The 20,031-nt window shown below is 49.1% G+C and overlaps 1 protein-coding gene across 1 annotated transcript in view; it reads right to left on the bottom strand.

The window, feature by feature from the left end:
• Nucleotides 1-15,203: 15,203 nt before the first annotated feature.
• LOC142259227 (uncharacterized) overlaps nucleotides 15,204-20,031 on the bottom strand; it is a 119,255-nt gene continuing 114,427 nt past the window's right edge. Inside the window, 2 exon segments of the mRNA XM_075331717.1 lie at nucleotides 15,204-16,661; nucleotides 16,663-18,003. Coding sequence (XP_075187832.1) covers nucleotides 16,553-16,661; nucleotides 16,663-18,003 — 1,450 coding nt within the window. The 3' untranslated portion in view covers nucleotides 15,204-16,552.

Here is a 20,031-nt window from a genome sequence, read left to right as displayed (position 1 = left end):
TAATGTGCGCTCTGCTAGGATTTCACTTGCCGATTCGAGTAGTTGTCATCTGATTGCTCACATGCGATTTGCAATGTGTGGTCATCTGCAGAATGACGTCTCCTCCTTTTTTCTCTCAAATTGAAAATTATAACAATGAGAAAATGATAACAATGAGAGAAGCCGGAGGAGACGACATTCTGCAGATGACCCCAAGTCTGCAAATCACTGGTGAGTGATCACACAACCACTCAGATTGGCAAATGAAATCCTAGCAGTGTATATTACACATTTTGGGGGTTCGACCAGTCAATGTGCAGAATGTCAGACACAGGGGAGACACCGGTCAGTCCCGGGTAGCAGAGCAGGGAGAAGCCATTGGGCACCGGCCTCGAGGGCTCCTCATCCTAGTTGCATCGTCCTCGGCAGAGATAAAATGTGTTTTATCTGAAATGTGGAAGCATCAGAGTAAAATATACAGGACTGCAATAATGGAGCCGGTGTCTGACTACTTCCACCCGGGGGTCGTGCAGGAGGAATCGGCTGTCACATTTCTTACCTGGTAGAAAATAACAGTGGAGTCTCATATGTTGCATGGTGTCACTGGTGTCTGCACATCACATGGAATGGTTTAGGGGATGTTCACACGGGGCATCTTTTTTACCACAAATATGCAGCGTTTTTGTCCCAAGAATGCACTAAAAACGCACCGCGGCAAAAACGCATAAAAAACGCAATGTGTTTTTGACGCATTTTTACCGCGTTTTGCCCAATGCGGTTTTTAAGTCTAATCTATTGACTGGAAGGGCTCAAAAATAAAAATGCAAAAAGAATTGACATGCTACATCTTCAAAAACGCAGCCAAGATGCAGCCAACAAAAGATGCCCAGTGTGGCCAGCAAAAGAGCAATCCCATAGACTTTGCTGGGAGGAGGAAATGCTGCATTTGGTGCATCTTTGTGACCTCAAAAATGCAACAAAAGATGCACTGTGTGAACTTAGCCGTAGTGTCGTTATGATGGCCATTCTATCAATGTAATGCATCGTCAGCAGCTGAGGTGTATTATGAGGTTCTGCAGCAGCTGAGGTGTATTATGGCGTTCTGCAGCAGCTGAGGTGTATTATGAGGTTCTGCAGCAGCTGAGCTGTATTATGAGATTCTGCAGCAGCTGAGGTGTATTATGAGATTCTGCAGCAGCTGAGGTTTGTATGATGAGGTCCTGTGGCAGCTGAGGTGTGTATTATGGGGTTATGCAGCAGTTGAGATGTGTATTATGGGGTTCTGCAGCAGCTGAGGTGTGAATGATGAGGTTCTGCAGCAGCTGAGGTGTGCATTATGAAGTTCTGCAGATTATTACATTATTCGGCGTGGATTTATTTTACAAATTTTCCAACAAAAGTATTTGCAGCATTGCCAAATTGGGTGAGCCCAGACTGGTTAATAAAGGGATTACAGTATATATGCCATAGTTCTTCCATACACCATGCCCCTCCCTCATGGTGTGCAAGTGATGCTGCACCTCAGTCTGTTCAGGTCAGTGGAGCTGAGAGGCAGCGACACATACACAGCGCCTCCCATCCTCATGGTGTGTATGTGGTGCTGCACCTCAGTCTGTTCAGGTCATTTTAGCTGAGAGGCAGTGACACATACACATTATGTATAAAGCAGAGCTTTTTTCTAATTTCTTACATTCCCTTTTAACATCTGTATTTTGGACTGTTTGGTCCAGAGTACACGCAGCATCGCCCGCCTGCTCCATGGTGCCTTTTCTGGTATCATCTGGTACATTTATCCTCAGGATCCCACCAATGGGACCACGACCTGCGCCGCTCTAAGTGTATAGGAATTTATAACATCTCTCCACGAAGAGAGAAAATGCCTCATTGTGCAGATACATGTGCGCCCCATTGGGGGGATCCATATGTACCATCCATAATGTAATATCAAGGCATACAGCATGTACTAGATGTGGTGGAATTAATGTGGATTGAGAAGCAGATTCTCCAGCACAAATCTGGAGGACTTTATTGTACATTTGAAGAAATCAATTTTCTTAGGATATAAAAAAATGGCCTCTGGTCCTCATTTGTTTCCTGGAAACTGGGTAAAAAAATCAGTAGGGTGGGGGCACCAAAGGGCAGTTTTGCACAGGGCACCGTTCAGGCTAAGGCCGGCCCTGCTGATAACATTCCCAGGGTATGATCAGCAGTGCATAGGCTTTTGGTTGTTCTGGTCCTCTCTTTAGCTCCCTTTTGCTGTCGTCTTTGATGTTTTCAGTACCTAACATCCCTCCTGATTGGGCATTGGTTATAGTCATTATCTGCCTTACAATATTTACCTGGTTTCTGTGCCATAGAAAATAGCATTGAGTGATTTAAGGGTTTTCCAGTGTAGCGTGCTGTACAGCCGCTCACGTGGAAAACCAAGGGGGAGAAGGGCCCCATATTATTATATTACCTACGCTGTGATACTGGGATTCTAATTATAGATATTAAGATACTGCAGTAAAGTACAGTGGCTGCTGGTGTGCCACAGACGTGAGGTACCGGCAGTGCAGTCACTCTTGAGTGGTTGCTGGTGTGCCACAAAAGCGTGGTACTGACAGTGCAGTCACTCAAGTGGCAACTCGTGAGCCCCAGACGTGGGGTATCACATAGTAGCCACTATTTACCTTGCGCAGTGTCGAGTGGTGTGGTGCAAGGTAAGGTCCTACCCTTGGAAGCAACATGGATGAGAGACATAGTTCTCTGTAATTGTTATAATTGTGGTGTGGTTGTTGTCATTCCGAGTTGTTGCAAGGATAAGAACTACACAGAGTAGAGATGAGGAGAGATGAGAGAGATCAGAGAGAGATGTGGAGATATGGACTCCTGCAATTGATGTTGTACAACACATAAAAGGCGCAGAAGTAATCAAAGGCTGTAGACCAATGTTGGGAAAAGGTGAATGCAGGTATGAATGGAACACTGGATGAACAAATGTGGTGCCCCTGACCTGGTCAGGCACCACTGAGTATTGCACCCAAGTCGGGTCAGTACAATACAGGTAATCTTGATGGCTGATAAGGGTGTGGACACACAGAACACTAGTAACTAGGAACACAGACACAGCTAGAGGGGACCCCTGAGCAGACTCAGGGAGGGGGCGGGGCCCTCGCCTCCCAGCTAGTGGTGGGTAGTGTCACTGGTAACAAGGGAGTTGTGCAGAGGCAGCCAAAGGAGAAGGAAGTGGAGGAGTCGCGTCTGAAGGGCAGAGCAGTGAGCAGGGCCCTTCCAAACACTGCACCGTTCGTGGCTGCTGGTGGGGGAGAAAGGCTTACCTGGCAGTGCCGCCCGAAAACGGCTTACCTGGCAGTACGGGGACTGCCAGTAGACCCTGCCCGCACTGGGTTACAGGTCCCCAGAGCAGGGGGCCATTCAGTTGGCCTGCTAAACCTGCAGGTGGGGGGCACTCCATGCCCTTCACCAAACCAACACAGAGTCCGGAGCCACGTAGCAACAAGAGGGCCCAAAAGTGGAAGAAGGGAGCAGCCAGAAACACTTGGTCCAGGCTACAGACAGACGGGCCAGAAAGGGGAGAACTGGCAGAAGCAGCTTCCCTGGGTGAGCCCCACACGACTTCAGGGCGGGGCCACCTCAAACAAAGAGGGCTAGGAAGGCGAGCTAGCTGCCACCCTGACGTCAGCCAAAGGGATACCCGGTTCCCCTCCTGGTTCATCACAGCATCGCCCTGGGTACCTCACTCTTTTAACAACAAACAGTGAGTAAAACCCTGAAAGACATTCCTGCTGTGTATGTGGATTACTCTGCGACTTGCTGCACTATACACCTACACCGGGCCCTGCCTCACTCTCGGGAGGCCACCACATCTGACTGCACCTACCATCAGCCCCAGGTGTCCCTTAAACTGCAGTGGCGGTCGTCCTGACCGCAATACCGAGAGTGGCGTCACGAATTCCCCATTGAAGTTAACCTACCTGTTATCCAGCACTGTGGCGTCCCCGAACAGGATCAGCGCTCCTGGGGCATCACACAAACATGGCAGAATTTCCTGACTAACTGTAAGGGATGGCTAGAGGACCATAATAAGTTTGACTAGGCCATAATGTGGTATGAAGTAGTCCAAGAAATGACTAGGACTGAACATAAGCAGAGGCGTATCTAGGAAGGGGGGGGGGGCTGGCAGGGTATCTGCCCCGGGCGCAAGTCAGTGGGGCGCTGTCGGGCTGCCTGATGCGGCTATGTGAAAGTCTGCCCGGGGGCTGCGTTTGAGGCCCCGTAGTGGGAGCCGGCCATTCTCTGAGCACAGCTGTCACACTGACAACCACACTCATAGAAAGTGCAGCGCGCGGCTCCCAGTACTCAATTGTCCTTGTATCTGTCAGATTGCGAGGACAATTGAAGCGGTGATCGCTGGTGCTGACTTCCGGGTCAGAGCGACTGCTGTTATGTGATCAAGTCAGCTAATCACATTGCTGACCCGGAAGTCAGGGCCGCAGCGCGGAGGTGGCAGAGGACGCTGATAAGTGTTCCAGTGGAGATGTGAAGACAAGAGAAAGGGTGGGGGAGGGAACTATCTGTGGACAGAGTATGGTGGGAAGAGAGGATGGGGAGGGGGAAGAATCTTTGGACACAGTATAAGGATAGAGAGTATGAGGGGTGATGCATGGGGAGAGATGATGAGAGGTGATACATGGGGGGAAGATGATAAGAGGTGATGCATGGGGAGAGAGAGGATGAGGGGTGTTTCATGGGGAGAGAGGATGAAGGGTGATGCATGGAGATAGAGAGAATGAGTGGTGATGCATGGGGAGGTAGAGGATGAGGGGTGATGCATGTGGAGAAAGAAGATGAGGGGTGATGCATGGGGAGAGAGAGGATGAGAGGTGATGCATAGGGAGAGATGATGAGAGGTGATACATGGGGGGAAGATGATAAGAGGTGATGCATGGGGAGAGAGAGGATGAGGGGTGTTTCATGGGGAGAGAGGATGAAGGGTGATGCATGGAGATAGAGAGAATGAGTGGTGATGCATGGGGAGGTAGAGGATGAGGGGTGATGCATGTGGAGAAAGAAGATGAGGGGTGATGCATGGGGAGAGAGAGGATGAGAGGTGATGCATGGGGAGAAAGAGAACGAGGGGTGATGCATGGGGAGAGAGAGGATGAGGGGTGATATATGGGGGAGAGAGGGTGGGGGTGATGTATGGGGAGAGAGAGGGTGAGGGGTGATGTATGGGGAAAGAGAGGATGAGGGGTGATGTATGAGGAGAGAGAGGATGTGGAGCAAACTGGAAAGAAGTTTGGAGGACACAGAATAAAGAGTGACATGGTATGGGGAGGAAGTGGGCAGGTTGGGGAGTGAGGGGGAAAAGTATATGGACACACAGGAGGTAGTGAGGCGTCACTAAGGAATGAGAAGAATGTGAGGGGGCACAGAATAGAAACTGGGTATTGGAGGGGGGTGGTATGGGGAAGGGGCAGAATGGGAGGACAGTGTGAGGCCATAGCAAGGAGGGGGAGTGTGATGAGGGCACAGTATAAAGACTGGGCAGTATAAGGGGACACAGTGTAAAGGACAGTGTGAAGAGTGGGCTCAGTATGGAAAGGATGTGGATGGATACCTGGCCTTGGTATTTCCCTTGTCATATCTTTAAACTTGTCAAAAAGTTGGATATTGACTAAAAGGGCCACTTAATATGGTGGTTATGGTGGTCTCCTAAAAAGAGTCACCCCTTGGCTGGGCCCTTCCCAGAGGGATATCTGGCTGGTTTCTGTGTTGAGACTCCTAACAGAGGCTCCACGGACCTTTTTGATTTGCATATTTCCCAGGGGGCAATGTACCTAGGATTTCACTGTCTTGAGCGCCCTCGCTGGCTGCCGGCAGTGTTTTCTCTGGCTGGTCTCCCCGAGATCAGTGATTGTTTTGTCTTGTTGGTCTACTAGGCATTGCTCCCACCCAGCCAGAATCCTACTCCACACTGATGAGGGGCAATACCCCGAAACAGCTGTCTGTGGATGGATACCTGACCTTGGTATTTCCCTTGTCATATCTTTAAATTTGTCAAAAAGTTGGATATTGACTAAAAGGGCCACTTAATATGGTGGTTATGGTGGTCTCCTAAAAAGAGTCACCCCTTGGCTCGGCCCTTCCCGGAGGGATGTCTGGCTGGTTTCTGTTTTGAGACTCCTAACAGAGGCTCCACGGACCTTTTTGATTTGTATGGAAAGGAGAGGGCAGTGTGGAGGGCATGTACCATAAGAGGGAGAGTGTGTGGGTCATTTTTTGTGCAGAGAACAGAGTGAGGGGCCATTATTTATTCTGGGGCACAGCATAGGGCAGATATTTTTAAGTAAAAGTATTATAATCATTCTGCTATTTTTAGGGGCATCGTGCCGGGATGTGCTGCAGAAGACCGGAGAAGATGGACATCTGCAGAGACGAGATGTGAATGTGAAAAGTAATCATGGCATCAGGATAAGATGAAGAATAGAAAGAAACAACTCAGAGACAATCATCTATAACAGTCATGGCGAACCTTTCACAGGCCGAGTGCCCAAACTGTAGCCCTAAACCCATTTTTTTTTCCGAAGTGCCAACCAATCCTATTATGTAAATAATTGATTTTAATCTTACCTTTGCAGTCTTCTCTTCTCTTCAACAGGGGGCATCACGCTCATGCATGCTTACCACACATTGAAGCTGAGCCCCTGCCCCTTTCCAGACACAGCAGTTGGATTGATCTTTCTGGAAAAAATTGCAGCATATTAGACAGAGATTTTAGCATAGAATGCAATCAGATTTCACCCAGTAATCCAGATCTACTGTACATTTCAAAGTCTGAACATCTTGAAATCCCATAAAGACGTACGAGTTGCTCCCCTCCCCCTTCATTATGTAGTTATGTCCCCCTCCCTGGCCACTTCCTGGTAAACATGTCCCCCATCCTGATATATATTTCCTACATTCTGGTATATTTGTCCCCATCATGGCCCCATCCTGGTAAATGTCCTCCATTCTAGTAAATGTACCCCATTCTGGTAAATGTCCTCCATTCTGGTAAATGTACCCCATCCTGGTAAATGTACCCCATCCTGGTAAATGTACCCCATCCTTGTAAATGTACCCCATCATTGTAAATGTATCCCATCCTGGCATGTTCCCCCATCTTGATAAATGTCACCCTTCCTGCTAACTGTTCCCCATCCTGGCATTTTTCCTCATCCTGGCATGTTCATGTACCCCCATCCTGGCATGTTTCCCCCCATCCTTTCATATTTCCCCCCATTCTGGTAAATTTATCCCCCCATCCTGGTAAATGTACCCCCTTCCTGCTAAATGTACCCCATCCTGGCATGTTTCCCCCCATCCTTGCAGCCATGTTTCACCCCATCCTGGCATGTTTCCCCCCATCCTTGCAGCCATGTTTCACCCCATCCTTGCATGTTTCCCCCCATCCTTGCATGTTTCCCCCATCTTTGCAGTCATGTTTCCCCCATCCTTGCAGCCATGTTTCCCCCATCCTTGCAGCCATGCTTCCCCAATCCTTGCAGCCATGTTTCCCCCATCCTTGCAGCCATGTTTCCCCCATGTCTGCAGCCATGTTTCCCTCCATCTTTGCATGTTTCTCTCCATCTTTGCATGTTTCCTCCATCCTTGCAGCCATGTTTGCCCCGTGCTCTGTATGCCCTGTGCTCTGTTTGTATGCCCCGTGCTCTGTTTGTATGCCCCGTGCTCTGTTTGTTTGCCCCGTGCTCTGTTTGTTTGCCCCGTGCTCTGTTTGTTTGCTCCGTGCTGTTTGTTTGCCCCGTGCTCTGTATATTTGCCCCATGCTCTGTATATTTGCCCCGTGCTCTGTATGTCCCGTGCTCTGTATGTCCCGTGCTCTGTATGTATGTCCCATGCTCTGTATGTCCCGTGCTCTGTTTGCCCCGTGCTCTGTTTGCCCCGTGCTGTTTGCCCTGTGCTCTGTTTGCCCTGTGCTCTGTATGTCCCGTGCTCTGTATGTCCCGTGCTATGTTTGCCCCGTGCTCTGTTTGCCCCGTGCTCTGTTTGCCCTGTGCTCTGTATGTCCCGTGCTCTGTATGTCCCGTGCTCTGTATGTCCTGTGCTCTGTATGTCCCGTGCTCTGTATGTCCCGTGCTATGTTTGCCCCATGCTATGTTTGCCCCGTGCTCTGTTTGCCCCATGCTCTGTTTTCCCCATGCTCTGTTTGCCCCATGCTCTGTTTGCCCCGTGATCTGTATGTGCCGTGCTCTGTTTGCCCTGTGCTCTGTATGTCCCATGCTCTGAATGCCCCGTGCTGTTTGCCCCGTGCTCTGTATATCCCGTGCTTTGTATGTTTGCCCCGTGCTCTCCATGTTTGCATCGTGCTCTGTATGCCCCGTGCTCCCATGTTTTCCCCGTGCTCCCATGTTTGCCCCGTGCGCTGTATGTCCCATGCTCTGTATGTCCCGTGCTCTGTATGTCCTGTGCTCTGTATGTCCCGTGCTCTGTATGTCCCGTGCTGTTTGCCCCGTGCTGTTTGCCCCGTGCTCTGTATGTATGCCCCGTGCTCTGTATATCCCGTGCTTTGTATGTTTGCCCCGTGCTCTCCATGTTTGCATCGTGCTCTGTATGCCCCGTGCTCCCATGTTTTCCCCGTGCTCCCATGTTTGCCCCGTGCGCTGTATGTCCCATGCTCTGTATGTCCCGTGCTCTGTATGTCCTGTGCTCTGTATGTCCCGTGCTCTGTATGTCCCGTGCTGTTTGCCCCGTGCTATGTTTGCCCCGTGCTCTGTTTGCCCCGTGCTCTGTATTCCCCGTGCTCTATATTTCCCGTGCTCTGTATGTATGCCCCATGCTCCCATGTTTGCCCCATGCTCTGTATGTATGTCTTGTGCTCTGTATGTCCCGTGCTCTGTATGTATGACCAATGCTCTGTATGTATGTCCCGTGCTCTGTATGTTTGTCCCGTGCTCTGTTTGCCCCATGCTCTGTATGTTTGTCTCATGCTCTGTTTGCCCCGTGCTCTGTATGTCCCGTGCTCTGTTTGCCCCGTGCTCTGTATGTCCCGTGCTCTGTATGTATGCCCCGTGCTCTGTATGTCCCGTGCTCTGTTTGCCCCATGCTCTGTTTTCCCCATGCTCTGTTTGCCCCATGCTCTGTTTGCCCCATGATCTGTATGTGTCGTGCTCTGTTTGCCCTGTGCTCTGTATGTCCCATGCTCTGAATGCCCCGTGCTCTGCATGTCCCGTGCTCTGTATATCCCGTGCTTTGTATGTTTGCCCCGTGCTCTCCATGTTTGCATCGTGCTCTGTATGCCCCGTGCTCCCATGTTTTCCCCGTGCTCCCATGTTTGCCCCGTGCGCTGTATGTCCCGTGCTCTTTATGTCCCGTGCTCTGTATGTCCCGTGCTCTGTATATCCCGTGCTATGTTTGCCCCGTGCTATGTTTGCCCCGTGCTCTGTTTGCCCCGTGCTCTGTATTCCCCGTGCTCTATATTTCCCGTGCTCTGTATGTATGCCCCATGCTCCCATGTTTGCCCCATGCTCTGTATGTATGTCTTGTGCTCTGTATGTCCCGTGCTCTGTATGTATGTCCCATGCTCTGTATGTATGTCCCGTGCTCTGTATGTTTGTCCCGTGCTCTGTTTGCCCCATGCTCTGTATGTTTGTCTCGTGCTCTGTTTGCCCCGTGCTCTGTATGTCCCGTGCTCTGTTTGCCCCGTGCTCTGTATGTCCCGTGCTCTGTATGTATGCCCCGTGCTCTGTTTGCCCCGTGCTCTGTATGCCCCGTGCTCTGTATGTCCCGTGCTCTGTTTGCCCCATGCTCTGTATGTCCCGTGCTCTGTATGTATGTCCCGTGCTCGGTTTGCCCCGTGCTCTGTTTGCCCCGTGCTGTTTGCCCCGTGCTCTGTTTGCCCCGTGCTCTGTATGCCTCGTGCTCTGTATGTCCCGTGCTCTGTATTTTTGCCCCGTGCTCTACATGATTGCCCTGTGCTCTGTATGTCCCGTGCTCTGTTTGCCCCGTGCTCTGTATGTCCCGTGCTCTGTATGTATGTCCCGTGCTCTGTATGTATGTCCCGTGCTCTGTTTGCCCCGTGCTCTGTATGCTTGTACTGTGCTCTGTATGTCCCGTGCTCTGTTTGCCCCGTGCTCTGTATGTTTGTCCCGTGATCTGTATGTCTCGTGCTCTGTATGTCCCGTGCTCTGTATGTATGTCCTGTGCTCTGTATGTCCCGTGCTCTGTTTGCCCCGTGCTCTGTTTGCCCCGTGCTCTGTATGTTCCGTGCTCTGTATGTGCCAAGCTCTGTTTGCCCAGAGCTCTGTATGTTTGTCCCGTGCTCTGTATGTCCCGTGCTCTGTATGTTTGTCCCGTGCTCTGTATGTCCCGTGCTCTGTATGTCCTGTGCTCTGTATGTCCCGTGCTCTGTAAGTCCCGTGCTCTGTTTGCCCCATGCTCTGTTTTCCCCATGCTCTGTTTGCCCCATGCTCTGTTTGCCCCGTGATCTGTATGTGCCGTGCTCTGTTTGCCCTGTGCTCTGTATGTCCCATGCGCTGAATGCCCCGTGCTGTTTGCCTCGTGCTCTGCATGTCCCGTGCTATGTTTGCCCCGTGCTATGTTTGCCCCGTGCTCTGTTTGCCCCGTGCTCTGTATTCCCCGTGCTCTATATTTCCCGTGCTCTGTATGTATGCCCCATGCTCCCATGTTTGCCCCATGATCTGTATGTATGTCTTGTGCTCTGTATGTCCCGTGCTCTGTATGTATGTCCCATGCTCTGTATGTATGTCCCGTGCTCTGTATGTTTGTCCCGTGCTCTGTTTGCCCCATGCTCTGTATGTTTGTCTCGTGCTCTGTTTGCCCCATGCTCTGTATGTCCCGTGCTCTGTTTGCCCCGTGCTCTGTATGTCCCGTGCTCTGTATGTATGCCCCGTGCTCTGTATGTCCCGTGCTCTGTTTGCCCCGTGCTCTGTATGTCCCGTGCTCTGTATGTATGTCCCGTGCTCGGTTTGCCCCGTGCTCTGTTTGCCCCGTGCTGTTTGCCACGTGCTCTGTTTGCCCCGTGCTCTGTATGCCTCGTGCTCTGTATGTCCCGTGCTCTGTATGTTTGCCCTGTGCTCTGTATGTCCCGCGCTCTGTTTGCCCCGTGCTCTGTATGTCCCGTGCTCTGTATGTCCCGTGCTCTGTATGTATGTCCCGTGCTCTGTATGTATGTCCCGTGCTCTGTTTGCCCCGTGCTCTGTATGTTTGTCCCGTGATCTGTATGTCTCGTGCTCTGTATGTCCCGTGCTCTGTATGTATGTCCTGTGCTCTGTATGTCCCGTGCTCTGTTTGCCCCGTGCTCTGTTTGCCCCGTGCTCTGTTTGCCCCGTGCTCTGTATGTCCCGTGATCTGTATGTGCCAAGCTCTGTTTGCCCAGAGCTCTGTATGTTTGTCCCGTGCTCTGTATGTCCCGTGCTCTCTATGTATGTCCCGTGATCTGTATGTTTGTCCCGTGCTCTGTATGTCCCGTGCTCTGTATGTCCCGTGCTCTGTATGCCCCGTGCTCTGTAAGTCCCGTGCTCTGTTTGCCCCATGCTCTGTTTTCCCCATGCTCTGTTTGCCCCATGCTCTGTTTGCCCCGTGATCTGTATGTGCCGTGCTCTGTTTGCCCTGTGCTCTGTATGTCCCATGCTGTTTGCCCCGTGCTCTGCATGTCCCGTGCTCTATATATCCCGTGCTTTGTATGTTTGCCCCGTGCTCTCCATGTTTGCATCGTGCTCTGTATGCCCCGTGCTCTGTATGCCCCGTGCTCCCATGTTTTCCCCGTGCTCCCATGTTTGCCCCGTGCGCTGTATGTCCCGTGCTCTGTATGTATGTCCCGTGTTCTGTATGTCCCGTGATCTGTATGTATGTCCCATGCTCTGTATGTATGTCCCGTTTATACGGAGGATGGAGACACAGTGAGCCTTGTCTATATGGTGGGACCTGGGACACTCTGATATTGCTCCCTGCGCTTTAGATGTGCAGTTGCGCTCGGGACCTATGTGTCCTTGCAGGTTGAGCTACATTTGAGTGAGAGTGGTAACATTACAACCTTTTTTCTATTTAATACCAGGATCAGGAGTGGTTTATGGAATATTTTTTCCTTCACAGGATTGTCTGATGAGGTGGTGTTTAACTTATGAACACTTTTCCTGGGTCCTTTAGCATTGACAAGGGTCTGCCATCCTTGGGATATATCAGAGAATATAATTTCTTTAAAGCAAGAATATATTGAACTGGGATACAACTAGAATAAGAGCTCAACTTGGGTTGGCTTGAATCTCCAATACATTATAGGAGGGATATCAAACTACGTGACCCTACCATAGGCTATAAAAATCTTCTGTTCCTATTGGCTATTCATATATTGGCAAGAATTGTTTGTGTCATCTTTATATATCCCCTGATGATCCCCTTTTCAATGCTTGGATCCGTGCTCGTCGGGGTGCAGTGGCTCGAGCCTCTCATGGACCCGGGGCAGGGGAATCCCGTCGCCTCCCATGAAAAGGGAGTGTCTGTTTGGGGGTTAGAGTTCGTGACGCCACCCACAGGGCTATGGTGAATGTAGATGGACACCACCGCTGCCGTTGACTAGGTTCCCAGGGACGGTGTTGCGCAGCTTTGGTGTTAACCCCTCTGTGGTTAGGGGGTGTGGGTCCTGGGGCCCGAGGGGTCGCTGGATTTGGCCACTATGCTTGCGCTGGGCAGTGCAGGTGCGGTGCGGCGCTCGGCCCAAGTTCACTGGTGTACTCACTCTGACAGACACACCGGAGTCTCTGGTAAACCAAAACAAGATGGTGGACGATGCCCGCAGCCAGCTGCGTTGTTCCCCTTACTCAGGGCTAGTGGTTTCCGTCTTTCTCCTGCACCTGTGTAGTGTGTGTAAAACTGCCTTTGCTTCAGCGATGGTAGCTCGCTCCCCAGCGGTGTGTGTGTGTGCTGAGGAACCCGTTTGCCTGCAGATGCTGGCCCTTTGGATCTCTAGCTGTGGCGGTAGCTCTCTATCCCGAATCGTGGGGCTGTTGTCTTCAGTCAGGCCTTGTGTGGGGAAGGACCTTAGGTCCAGTCCGCAATCAGTAGATTTGACTCGTTCCAGTGGCTTCTGGACTTCGTCTGGGTCTGAGTACCCCTCCTGGTGCTCCGGTTTCCAATCGACACCCCGGTTCGGTACCGGCGGGCCACCGCCCGTCCCCGGTCCTTACGGTTACGCCGGCCGTAATCCCTGCTCCTACAGGCGGCCACCACCGTCTGCCTCCTGGCCAAAAGGGTGTCCGGGCTCCAACCCGAACCCCTGACAGGTCTGTCACTCTCCCTACTCCTCTCCCTTTCACTCTCCAGACAGTTCTCTCTTGTTTTCCCGCCTCGACCATCAGAACTCCTTGGTGGGCGGGGCCAACCGCCTGGCTCCGCCTCCACCTGGTGTGGACATCAGAACCTGAGGGGGGTGACTCAGGGTTTTAATGGTTGGCTGCTGTAGCCCTTTTTAGGGGAAGGTGTAGTGCGTGGGACTATCTGTGACCCCTGGCTAGTCCAGGGCGTCACACCTATCCTAAGGGAAGGCCTTCAATGTTAAAGTAGTGGACAATCTCTTTAATAAAGTCTTGTGCCATCTGACAAGTTAAGGGTTACTATGTTTTATTTATGTTATTAGGAGCATTAAAGGGGTTGTCCAAGTTTGTAATGAGTCTGCAGTCACTCCATGTGTTACTCTGTCACTGCAGCCTTCTAAGTTCTCATAGTGTGCACACTGACAGTTTCCCAGAGTCATAGAGTCCGCTGCTGCATTAACAGAGAACTGTCAGTTAACAACACGTTCTGCAAATCTCTGGGATTTTCCAACACTTCTGCCACTGGATTGTCCACCGGCTGTGACACCTCTGTGACATCCCCTTACTATTTTTGTGCGAAATGCCTACAACTCTGCCTCAACTCCAGAGGTTCTGAGGCAAAATCATCACATCTAAACAACAGAGAAAGAAAGGCATGAAGAATATATATTTACATATGTACCACCCCTGTGTCAGCAGCCGGGCTGCTCGGATCCGGATCCAAGGTGGCTCGAGGGGTCTCTGGACCCGGGTGTCGTGCGGCCACTCGAGTAAAAGGGGGTGTATTTACAGGGGATGATGTGGAAAGTTCGTGATGCCACCCTCGGTGTGTGGTAAGGGGGAATACCACCACTGCTGATGGGAGTACCCGGTGGCGATAGAGTGGGCAGCCAGGTGTTTAACCCCTCCGTGTGTAGGGGGGAATGCCCCAGGACTCGGTGAAGGCGACAGGAGGGTGCCGTTGGGGGATAAGGGTCACTTGCGTACTCACTCAGTCTAATAATGCTGACACCGACAACTGTAGTAAACCAAAGTTCTGGACACCGCTGCCGCTGGGAGGGAGCACACCTGGATCCCTTGCTTGTTGGTGTTGCCTGTTAGTCTGTGACCTTTGCCTTGGCACCTTTGTCTTCTAGTTGGTCCCTTTAGTGTAGAACTAATCGGGTCCCGCTCACCAGTATGGCTAACTGGGTGAGCTTGCTCTCAAGGTTCACGCTTGGGATTTTCTGGACCGTGTAGTGGAAAGTCCTATCCCCCTCGTTGTGCTAGTACCCCGATTTTGGAGCGGGTGGAGAATGGATCTTGAAGGCTTCGTCCTCGTCGGGTAAATTGTCAGGACGCCTGAAGCTACTCCCTGACCTAGAGTCCACGTACCCCACCGTGCCCTGGCCCCTGCCCGGAGATGGCACAAGGCCGCCGGCTGTCCTCCTCGACAGTCCGTGCCCCTTGTCACGATCCCCTGCGACCGGGGTTCCAGCTCCTACCAGGCCCAGACCAACGTCTGCCACCTAGTAGTCTCAAGGAGCCCTGTTCCTAACCTCTCCTCTCGAGAGTCAGTCCACAACTGAACTGCTCCTGACACTGCTGACCCCCCATTAACCAGCCCCCAAGTGGGCGACCCTATTCCACTCAGGCCGTCCACTGGTGTGTCTGGTGGGTGTGGTGCAGAGTGTTCCTAGGATTTTGATTAGCTTGTTCTTGACAACACCAAAGGTTAGGGATCGGTAACCAAGGAGGTGGATAATGCACAGAATGGCAGATTGCACAGTACCCGATGACGTCCTGATAGGCCAGGGCATCACATTTCCCCTTGGTTAAGCGTAGCTCGTCCCCGAGCTACAGGACATCAGAGGTTTATTTTTTTTTTTCAATTGGAAGAAAAAAGGGTAAAACATTTACTTACAAATACATCCCACATTAGGGAGGCTGGTTACTTAAACATTACTAAACTTTATTAAGAGTTCATCTCCCAACGGTGGAACGCTACCGGTTTCAGTAGTAGCGGGGACTCAATTTGCTCTGTTGCAGCCCCTTCCTGCGACAGTCCAGTCCCAATGTACCGGATCCCAGTAACCCGCCACCCAAACAACCTGACCTCTGGATACCTCTCCATGTGTCCGTGACCAGGTTAAGGTCCCAGGTGTTGTGTTAGACGACTCTGGTTGGCACAGGAGGTGCAACTATGTACATTACACAAGTTCGTGTTGGTCACGCCAGTCCTGTGAAAATGGTCCATTTTTACTATATATATGTAAACAACAAAGTCCATGTACCGGGTGTACACACTGTAAAGAATCTGGTTGCAAATTAGGTAACTTCTGCGTTCATTTAAACCCTGATTGACTATGCACTTATTCACTAACCTTTTCTATATGGAAATAACTGTGAAAAACAATAAACGAAAACACCGATACCTAACAGTTCTATGGCATCGTTAAACCACTGGTATTTTTCAACATTCTTAAACTACCGGGTCCCGTAGCCACGCCTCTTTGCGGCCACGTACTACCAAGCTCTAAGCACGAGACACTGCTCTCTCAACTAATCCAGTGCGGTCACATACTTTTTTAAGGTTTTACTGAACTGCTTAAGAAGGATGCCGCAGAGCGGGAGTCGTAGAGCTCACTCTTTCACTGTGAGAGTGATCGCTGAGGGTTGTGAGATCTCACAACCTGGAAGTTCCTTTTGGGGGACATTAGGGACACTTCAAAAAGTTATGCCACTGCATTATATTTAAAAAATTCACTAATCTGCGGCTCTTCACTGTTTTAGTAAATAATAAAAGCAGCCAAAGATTTGTTATAAGCACTATTTAAGGGGAAAGTCATCAAACACATTGCACTAGAAACTGGGGGATATTACCCCTGTAACAGTGTCAGCAGCAGATTCCCCCATAACAGTGCATCATGACAACATTTTTGCGTCAATCGTTTTCCCTATTTTGCTCCTTCAAAACCTAGGTGTGTCTTATGGTCCGAAAAATACCATAAGTTTAAAAAGAGAGAGAATGTTTCTTTCCCTCACCAATTCTTACTTGAGCAATTGTAGCCGATTTTTGGATAAACCCTTTGAATTATAGTACATCATGATGGCTTCTCCCATGTAACTCATCTGACAACAGGACCTGATTAATGATAAAAAAACATTTGGCAAATTCTAAAAACAAGAATGGCTGCTCCGCTCTGGTGGTTTTCTGATTGTCGGCAAGACTTGATTTACCAGTTAAACATTTCAATTATTCACAACATGAAAAAGGTTCCTTCCCTGTGCGGCTTCTTCACATGTTTAACAAGATGTGATTTCTGAGAATAACATTTTCCACTTTCAGAACATAAAAATAGTTTATTTTGTGTGATTTGTTTCATGGTAAACAAGATATGATTTCCTAGTAAAACATTTACCACATTCTGGGCATTAAAATGGCTTCTCCCCTGTGTGAGATCTTTGATGAACAACAAGGTGTGATTTCCTAGTAAAACATTTACCACACTCTGAACATGAAAATGGCTTCTCCCCTGTGTGAAGTTTCTGATGTCCTACAAGGTTTGATTTCTGAATAAAACATTTCCCACACTGTGAACATGAAAATGGCTTCTCCCCTGTGTGATTTTTCTGATGTCCTACAAGGTGTGATTTCTCAATAAAACATTTCCCACACTGTGAACATGAAAATGGCTTCTCCCCTGTGTGTTTTTTCTGATGTCTAACAAAATCTGATTTGCAAATAAAACATTTCCCACATTCTGAACATGAAAATGGCTTCTCCCCTGTGTGATTTTTCTGATGTCTAACAAGGCTTGAATTCTGAATAAAGCATTTCCCACACTCTGAACATGAAAATGGCTTCTCCCCTGTGTGAGATCTTTGATGCCAAACAAAATATGATTTCTCAATAAAACATTTCCCACACTCTGAACATGAAAATGGCTTCTCCCCTGTGTGATTTTTCTGATGTCTAACAAGGTGTGATTTCTGAATAAAACATTTCCCACACTCTGAACATGAAAATGGCTTCTCCCCTGTGTGATGTTTCTGATGTTCAACAAGGTGTGATTTCTGAATAAAACATTTCCCACACTCTGAACATGAAAATGGCTTCTCCCCTGTGTGATGTTTCTGATGTTCAACAAGGTGTGATTTCTGAATAAAACATTTCCCACACTCTGAACATGAAAATGGCTTCTCCCCTGTGTGAAGTTTCTGATGTGCAACAAGGTGTGATTTCTCAATAAAACATTTCCCACACTCTGAACATGAAAATGGCTTCTCCCCTGTGTGTTTTTTCTGATGTCTAACAAGGTGTGATTTCTGAATAAAACATTTCCCACACTCTGAACATGAAAATGGCTTCTCCCCTGTGTGAGATTTCTGATGTTCAACAAGGTGTGATTTCTGAATAAAACATTTCCCACACTCTGAACATGAAAATGGCTTCTCCCCTGTGTGAAGTTTCTGATGTACAACAACATGTGATTTCTGAATAAAACATTTCCCACACTCTGAACATGAAAATGGCTTCTCCCCTGTGTGTTTTTTCTGATGTCTCACAAGGTATGATTTCTGAATAAAACATTTCCCACACTGTGAACATGAAAATGGCTTCTCCCCTGTGTGAAATATTTGATGACAAACAAGATCCGATTTCCAAATAAAACATTTCCCACATTCTGAACATATAAATGGTTTCTCCCTTGTAGGAGCCGTTTCATGTTCCACATCCCTTCTGTAACTTTTATTTTGATTACAATTCTGTGATAAATCAGAATTTTGGACTTGTTTGAAAAGATCAGATGATAAAGCTTTCCAATGAAGGACTGGAGGTATATCTGGGACAGCAGCATGCTCTTCGTATGTATTATGTGTGATAGTTTGATCATCTGTTTTAAATTTTGAAGATATTAGATGTCCATCTGAACTCCTGATACAGTCATCGGCTATAAATAAACACAATGTTATTATTTTTTAATTATATAACTTCGAAAGTAGATTTAGTTTTTTAACCATAACATCAGAAATTAAATTAGGAAACAAATTATTCTGAATTTGTTTTCCAATTTCGAGATCTAAGAGTTACATCTTCGTTCTCTGGAATGTGCTACAGTAAATAATCTCATTGATTGTCGCAATGTGACTGTAGGATAATGAGATAATGAGGGACAGGGGGCTCCTATACTTTCCCTCATGCTAGGAGACCTTAGCTATCCCTAACCTCTGGATTACCCCTGAACGTGGAAGAAGGGGTAGGAGTAGGATGGAAATACAGATTAAGGCAGACGGTAAAACCAAGTTTCAGACACACTGCAAACTCACAGAAATAAACAGTGAGAGACTAAGGAGAAAAGCAAGAGCAGGAAGGCAGAAACAACAAGGGTTAACACCACAACTGCTCACAGTAATAATGCACAACAACCACTAGTTTGTATCACAACACCTCACCACACTTGTATAGGTAAACTATAGCTGGCGTTAATGGAATAGTCCAGCCAGCATATACAGAAGGGGAGCAAATGATACTGGCTCCCGTACAGCATGTGATCAAAGACATTAACAAGGAGCCCAGCAGAGAATAACTCTTGCTAGTCTTACTAAGTATGTGGTTCAACACCTTCGTCTCCCTGCGCTGCTCACAGACATCAGAGAAGATAGCAAGCAGAGTGCCAGAATCTGTAATTTCCACAGATCCTGATACCGCCATGACAGTTGGCGATGTCTGCAACCGTCTGGTTGTGACATTGATCCACAACATAGACAATTTCAAAAAGTTTTTTTTTCGAAGAAGACAGATGCCAAATATTTAATGGGTTTGTCCGGGAGTGTAACATTGATGGCCTATCCTTAGGCAGGCTTTGCACGTTGCGACATCGCAAGCCGATGCTGCAATGTAGCACGCGATAGTCCCCGCCCCCGTCGCAGGTACGATATCTTGTGATAGCTGGCGTAGCGAAAATTATCGCTACGCCAGCTTCACACGCACTCACCTGCCCTGCGACCGTCGCTCTGGCCGGCGACCCGCCTCCTTCCTAAGGGGGCGGGTCATGCGGCGTCATAGCGACGTCACACGGCAGGCGGCCAATAGCGGTGGAGGGGTGGAGATGAGCAGGATGTAAACATCCCGCCCACCTCCTTCCTTCCGCATAGCCGCCGGCGGCAGGTAAGCTGATGTTCCTCGCTCCTGCGGCGTTATACACAGCGATGTGTGCAGCCGCAGGAGCGAGGAACTACATCGTACCTGTCGCGGCAGCATAATTATGAAAAAGTCGGAGCCTGCAACGATGATACGATAACGACGCTTTTGCGCTCGTTAATCGTATCATCTAGCATTTACACAGTACGATCTCGAAAGTGACGCCGGAAGTGCGTCACTTTCAATTTGACCCCACCGACATCGCATGTGCGATGTTGCAACGTGCAAAGCCGCCCTTAGGCTTTGTAACCAAAGTAGGTAGCAGGGTCTTGCTGTCTGTGCAGATAAACATTAGGTCTCCAATTCATAAAGACCGGCGATGTACAATGAAAATTGATCTCAGGGACTAGAGTGAGATTTCTGGCATAGGGAACGCCGCCGTTTGTTATGAATTAGAGAAGCGGTGGCATCACACCCTTCTTCTGGGCTAGATCTGCCCAATTTGGCAAAGCTGGTTAAGACCTCCAAAAGTTGCACAATTTATTTTTTGTACATTCATTTATTATTGACTGTAGTATGGCTATGACGTATCAA

This window comes from Anomaloglossus baeobatrachus (assembly GCF_048569485.1).
Source record: "Anomaloglossus baeobatrachus isolate aAnoBae1 chromosome 5 unlocalized genomic scaffold, aAnoBae1.hap1 SUPER_5_unloc_4, whole genome shotgun sequence".
Classification (NCBI taxonomy): Eukaryota; Metazoa; Chordata; class Amphibia; order Anura; family Aromobatidae; genus Anomaloglossus; species Anomaloglossus baeobatrachus.
The sequence above is the reverse complement of the archived record's forward strand: the minus strand, read 5'-3'. Positions and strand labels throughout refer to the sequence as shown.